The sequence below is a fragment of the Echiichthys vipera genome (assembly GCF_963691815.1).
Source record: "Echiichthys vipera genome assembly, chromosome: 10".
NCBI lineage: Eukaryota > Metazoa > Chordata > Actinopteri > Perciformes > Trachinidae > Echiichthys > Echiichthys vipera.
The window spans coordinates 19,942,921-19,949,987 of NC_139835.1; the positions used below are offsets into that span (position 1 = coordinate 19,942,921).

At 42.3% G+C, this 7,067-nt stretch overlaps 1 protein-coding gene across 1 annotated transcript; it reads right to left on the reverse strand.

Annotated features, from left to right (window-relative positions):
- Positions 1–2,414: 2,414 nt before the first annotated feature.
- On the reverse strand, positions 2,415–5,851 carry LOC310952549 (protocadherin 8; the record flags this gene model as incomplete). Its single annotated transcript, XM_083921179.1, has 4 exons — positions 2,415–2,785; positions 2,924–3,057; positions 3,301–3,371; positions 3,491–5,851. The coding sequence occupies 4 exons, from the start codon at positions 5,849–5,851 to the stop codon at positions 2,415–2,417; spliced, it is 2,937 nt and encodes a 978-aa protein (XP_083777305.1).
- Between the last annotated feature and the right edge of the window lie 1,216 nt (positions 5,852–7,067).

Consider the following 7,067-nt stretch of genomic DNA (forward strand, 5'->3'; position numbering starts at 1 on the left):
GTGGGTACACTGGGGACTTAAAGGTGAGACGCTAAGAGGCCATAACAACATAATAACAGTCATACAGTTCGCCATTTGTCAGAAATAAACCCAACACCAACAGGTGTGGAGGCTAGAAATGTTGTGTGCACATCTGACTCATTTGTCAGAGGACTACTGATGAGCTGAAAACCGTCTCTAAAACACTCATTTTCTATTACCTCGGGAGATTTCAACTGTGTTGCGAGAGCTGCTACAGGACATTAATGCAAAGTCCATTTGGATAGGAATGATCTCTGTGTCTGCCAGCAGTGACTTTTCAAACTGACACACACTTTATTCGAAACTGTGCAGATGAATATACCTTGTGGCACAAATTGTCAGGTCAATGCACAACTATTTGACCTACAAGGAGCATATAAAGCAATGATGAAGGGAATCATATTGTATTGATTGATAAATGCATTTTCCCTCTCTGTACAATTGGCTATCTGTCAGACCAGTGAACATCACTGGGGGCACAAATATGACCTTCTTTCTTATTGCTTGCCTTTTGTACTGCATGGCCTTGAATCCTCGGTGGACTCTATGCCTAAAATAAAGTTAACAACTTTGCAATTTCCAAACTGTCGTGACTTTGCACACTAGGAGTATTACATTAAAAAAATGTGATAAGAACTACTTAAATCGGGAAAAAAAATGTTTTTGAACACTGTCCTCTATTCACGAGGCATATTGTGGTAACGTGTGAGAACTCTTTTAGTGCTTTACAGTTATGTAAAAAAGGTGTCTAATCCACTCTATTCCAGCTTCTATCACAGCTATCAAAAAAGCAGATATTTATGTTTATGCAAATGAGCACTGCTCTTAGCCCCCTTTTTCCTGCACATGAACAAAAACCTGAGGAAAAAAATAATGGCTCATTCTGCTGTCAGCTTCCACTGATAGCGCTTCCTTGGCAGCAGTTTTGCGAACTATTTATTTTCACTTGGACTGGGCCCTTAGATAGCTATTATGTAGTTTGTAACAACCCTTTAATTGTGTCTCATTTGCTTTCATCCATCAAAATCTAATTTAATGTGACCTTAAAAATAATGAGGACAAAATACCGTGAGCAGATGAAAACCAGCAGGTATTTAACATCATCTAAAATGTACATTTCCAGTTAGCCTTTCAGTTACTTTACTTGAGAGTCCAGAATTTTGATGAAAAGCAATATTAAAGCAGGCCTGTACATTTGAAGTTATTGATGAAACCTGTGCAACCCCACCCCCATGGACATGGTCCCTTGATTGAGAGATGTATTTAATTGATTTTATTTTGCATAACTGTCACGTGTGTCCTGGATTAGATACAATCCTGTTGCTGCTCTATTTCAAGAGATGTACTAAGTAAGAAAATAATGCAAATGTTGCATAATTGGTATGCTACAGCTACATATAAAAGCTGAACAACTCCTAACCAGTATTCCGGGTGTTGTTCATTTGTTGGTTATGCTTTTTACACTCATCCATGTCTCATCAATAAATCATTTGGGACCAGGGACAGTTGGAAATTGCCCTACATACTCATGGTTGTATTGAACTCATAAAAGTGACTCGTCCTCCATATAGGACAGTAAAGCTAGGAAAGTCAGTGCCTTTCTAATGTCAGAGTAGGGAATGAGCTAAACAAGGAAACTGTATTTGATCCTATGTATATTCTCTTATTTTAAAACGAAGGCAATATACAAGAGCTAAACATTTGCCTCTCATAGCAACAACGAAGAATTTGTCATCAACCTAATATATGCTGTACTGTGTTGTGTAAAATGATGTAAACTATTTAGAAGAGTCAAAGCAGGTGTGACCGTTTACAGCATGATTTTGTAGAAAAAATATAATACTTTATTTTCCACTTGAGTACCAGCTCTACTCTCTCTCATTTGCATGCAAGAAACTCAACCGAGCAACCTAGGAGTCTTCAAAGCCAGTCTCCCAGGTGATGCAGCAGCTTGAGATTTCACATCTGATCATCACTGACTGGAGTTTTGATCATGTAGATTTAAACTGGAGGGAGAGTTCTACATGTTTACAAATTCAGACTGGAGTTTTAACCAGCAAGGGAATGATATGTAATCTTTAAAATGCAATATTTCTCAGGGTGTGATCTCTATATTACTAGAAATTCATAGTTCAATAAATGTCCTTTTTTTATGATTTCAAAGCCACTTTTATTGTAAAAAGCACCAGTGTGCATTATAGAATACAGTACTAAAATAATGTAACATGATACAGAATACATTATATAATAATTACTTTCAACAACAACAAAAATATGTACACATGTTGACCACATAGCAATAACCTGTCTTACAAATATTTACATATTCCAGGCACTCTCTCTCATTTCTAATAGCTTATTAACACATTTTTATAGTTACATTAACAACTACATTAAAAGATAGTCGCAACCTCTAATTCCGTAGCCACGGTTACAATATTTAGACCCTGGTTGTGGATATCAGCACATCCAGTACCCGCCTCACGCTGCTGCTGCTGCTGCTGCTGCTGCTGTTGAGGGAAGTAAGAAGGGAGGGTCCCAGTCCTGGAGAAGGCGTGCATGCTGCTCCTCGATTTTGGCCGATTTGTGCCATAACCGGAGTCCTTCCAAAAGTGGGGATAGCCATGAGGACTGTTAAAGACTGGTACTGGGGAGAATCCTATTGTGTATGCATTGTCTCTAGGGTCTCTGAAGCTCTGCGGTGGTACTGCACAGTACATGCCTTGGCAATCCCCAGACAAGCTGTTAGCAGTGCTGGATGAACCTGAAATTAAATTGAAAAAGATCATAAAAAAGGATGAAAAATTGTTTATACTGATGTACCTGTATACTCTCACAATTAACCATTTATGTAATTCTGGTAAATATTGAAGAAAAAAAACTTCAAGAATGGGAAACTCACTTTTTAGCCTTGGCTGAAAGGTGCTGAAGTTCTTTTTGCCCCCATCGCCACTGATATCAGAGTCACTGTCATTAAAGTCACTGTCCCCTTTGCCGCTGTCCTTCACGCTCTGCTGGTCGCTGGTGCCAATGCCACTGTAAATACAATCAACAGATACAGTATGAGCCACCACTGAATCACATTAGCTTGATTATTGCTGTATTTTTTTCACATACAAGGCCTGCCTCTATCCTAACCATCTAGCCTCATTCCACAAGAATGCCACAAGCAACAAAATGCATGCACGGTGCATGTTAAGTACCTTCTGTGTTGAGTGAGATTTGACTGTGAATAAAACTTATCCTATCTGAGAAAGAAATTACATTCAGTTGTCTTACCTCACTTGCAAGCAATATTTGTCACCTTGCCACACAGATGTTGCTTGGAAATGCTTGGAGGGCAGGAACATCTAAGGGAACAAACAAAATGACAGCAGAGAGCTTATTTTCCATTTCTGGCACAGAGATCAAGGCAGCACTTGGAAACATCATCTGCATATGGAAATGATATACCCTTGTTGTAACTCACCTTTGTTTCTGAGTCCCCGCTCCTCTCCTCGTACAGGCAGGGGTCATCCAGAGATGAAGAGGTTCTCTCATGGAAGAAGCCTCGCTGTCCGGTGTAAATGTTTGGTTCTGTCGAGCCGAGCATTGGCAAGGGCCTGCTGTCAAACAGGCTGTGACACACTTCTCTCTTTGAGCCACGGTTCCTCCCACGGCTGAGTTTGCATGTCAAAACAACAACCACTATTGCAATCAGCAACAATGCACAGCCCCCACTGAGCAAAATAATGACAATTAGCGAGCCATCCAAGCCGGAGCCTTCTTCATCACTTGACCGCAACACAATGACAACTTGGTCTTCAGAGGGCTGTGTGTCTGACACAACAAACCTAATGGTGGCACTGCTAGAGAGCGAGGATCTGCCATTGTCACTCACAGCAATTTTCATTTCCAGCACGTCTCCAATTTCAGATGTCAGCCATTGTTTCAAAGCAATTTCTCCAGTGTCTTTGTTCATTGTGAAAAGTTGCGGGTCACCTTGTACAATTTGGTAGCAGAGCTCGCCATTCACTCCCTCGTCATCGTCTTCAGCTGAGACGCGGAGGGCCAGATAGCCCGGGGGTGCATTAAAAGGCAGGGGGATATCAGCAGAGTTGTTCACAAGGACGGGGAAGGTGAAGTATGGATAATTGTCATTCAGATCAACAACTTTGATCCTGATTGTTGCTGTGCTTAAAAGAGAGGGGGAGCCTCTGTCTTCAGCTTGGATGACCAGCTCAATCTGATCAAGAGTCTCATAATCAAAAGACCTCAAAGTGTACAAAGACCCTGAGACTGAATCCACAGAAACATAAGTGGACACTGGAGACCCACCCGGCACCTCTGAGTCTATGAGTTTGTAAGACACCTTGGCATTCTTTCCCACATCAGGATCTCGAGCAACAACAGTGGTGACATATGAACCTGGGATGTTATTTTCCAGGACAGAAACTTCATAAAGTGACTTACTGAAGAGAGGGGGGTTGTCATTCTCATCTGTGACACGAATGGTGTACTGCCTGACAGTTTTGAATGGTGGACTCCCCAGGTCCTCTGCAATCACAGTCAGGTTGTACTCTGGGATCTTCTCTCTGTCTAAAGTAGTGCTGGTAATAATCATGAAGGAGTCCCCATAAGCCTGCTGGAGGGTGAAATGCTCGTGCCCGAGCAGGCTGATGCGCACGTACCCGTTGGATCCAGAGTCTCTGTCCGAGGTGCTGATCAGAGCCACGAAGCTCTCCGCAGCCGCAGCCTCCGTGATGTAGGCGACTCCGTCACTGCTGGAAGTCATCGGTTTGATGTTGATTTCAGGTGCATTGTCATTCACGTCCACGATGTCTATCACAACTTTGCAGCCGGTCGGGACGGAGTTGGAGCCCGAATCTGATGCTTTGATGTTCAGCTCGTATGACCTCCTTTTCTCAAAATCAACCAGCGCCTTCAAGGTCACGTCCCCGGAATAAGGGTCAATATGGAAAAGGCGTTTGGCTTCTGGAGATAGCCCGTCAGCGAACGCGTACGTCACCTCGCCGTTAATGCCGTCGTCGGGGTCAAAAGCGTGCACTTTGAGAACTCGGTGACCCACCGGGGAGTCTTCATTCAGCTCAACTTTCAGCGAGCTGTGTTCAAACGTCGGACTGTTGTCGTTAAAGTCCAGCACGCTGATATTTACAGTCATTGACCCGAACTTTGCAGGCTCTCCTCCGTCACTTGCAGTGACTTCGATCGTGTAGGAGTCCTCCACCTCTCTATCGAGCTCCCTCACCAGCACCAGCTCAGCAAACTTCACTCCATCATCCCGATCGCGCACTTCAATGACAAAATGACTAGAGGGGGAAATGTTGTAGCTCTGAATGTAGTTTTCACCCACGTCCTGGTCGAGAGCAATCTGTAGTGGGAATCTCGAGTCCAGCGGGACATTCTCCACGATCTCCAGGTGCGTCCAGTTGCGCGGAAAATGAGGAGAATGATCGTTGATGTCTTTTACCTCGATCTCCACGTGGATGAGTTGGAATTTTTCTTTGGAGAAGGCCACTACGTCGAAGGTGATGAAGCAGCGCGGAGACCTGGGGCAGAGCTGCTCTCTGTCAATGATGTCTGCAACACTCAGAAGTCCGTCAATCTCCCTCATGTCAATCACAGAAGAGTTGTTTTCTTGCATGAAGCGGAACGATGTGTCCGGGTCATCTGCTGGATCAATCTTTAAATCTTGGGATAGATTTCCTATCTCAGTGCCGGGCGCATCCTCTTCATAAGTGAAATACCTTGTAGTTGTACACTGAACGGAGTAAAGTAATACAGAAAGCACAATACCAAGCCCAAATCCTGCCATCTTGCAAAATCCCATATTGAGGGGTTACAAAGTGCTGCTAAAAAAGAGTCATCAATGATGCAAATAATGTAACACGTGTGCTGTGTCAGGTCGAAGCAGAACTGTGTTAAACTCTGACTTTGCTGTAGGACTATAAGCCCCGGTATATGCAAATTACCCGCCCCATCGACCAATGCCCTTCTAGTGGTCCGCCAACAGGGGAGCGTTTGTCTAAATGCAGCAAACTGCTGGTCACTTTTGTGGGAGCAAATGGTTTATTAGATAAAGTGCTTGTGGAGATTTAATAGGGCTGAAAACTGTGTCTTAAATAAATCTGCACATGGCAATTACTTAACTGACCCTGTAGAACTGTAGACAGCAGCACCATCAGAGAAGCTTTACCTGTTTAAAAGATTGGTTAGTGTGTTAGTCAGACAGTTACAGGGAAATATGCAGAAGCGTGGGTGGAAAGAGATGATAATGAAAAAATCTACATGTCAATTAAATGCCAATAAAATAAAGAATATATAATATATACAAATAAATAAAGAAATAATAAATTAAATAGCTGATATTAGCTACAGAAGTAAACAAGGGCTCATGACATCCAAAACTGTCATAAGAACCATCCATGTAACCTACTTTTGCTTTGATATACTTCTAAAAATATAAGGTATAAGAAGTGGTAGAAAGACATCTGGGGCTATTTCCTAAATTAAGAATTGCAACATGTTATATCGACACCTAGAAAAGTTCAATCAATATCTGTGAACATGAGCGTCTCAGACTTTTGATGGAAGTATAAAGTTTGGAGCTGCTCCATAAGCAATGAATGGGACCTAGAGAAGGGTTTTTTCTCTGTTTTATACTCAATTGAGCTTTATTCTGTTATAGTGTTCTCAGATGAAAGAAAAAATGTACCCATATATTCAGAACATTCCTCTCAGCATTATCTGTAACATCTTTCACAATTCATCGTCAATGGAGCAGTGCCAGACTTTGTACTTGATGAAATCACAAATGTGAGTTTAAGCACTCTAGGATTTGGATTTGGGAAAGAGTCGTGTTAAGAAACATTTTTGGACTATTTTAGACCATATGAATAACATGTATGATTTTTGAAATTGTTCCCCCCTTTTGTTTTGTTTTTTAGATTTTTTTGGCATCATGCCTTTATTGAGATAGGACAGCAGGAGAGATGGACTGGAAACGGGAGGGGGGGGGGGTCGACATGCAGCAAAGGCGCGCAGGT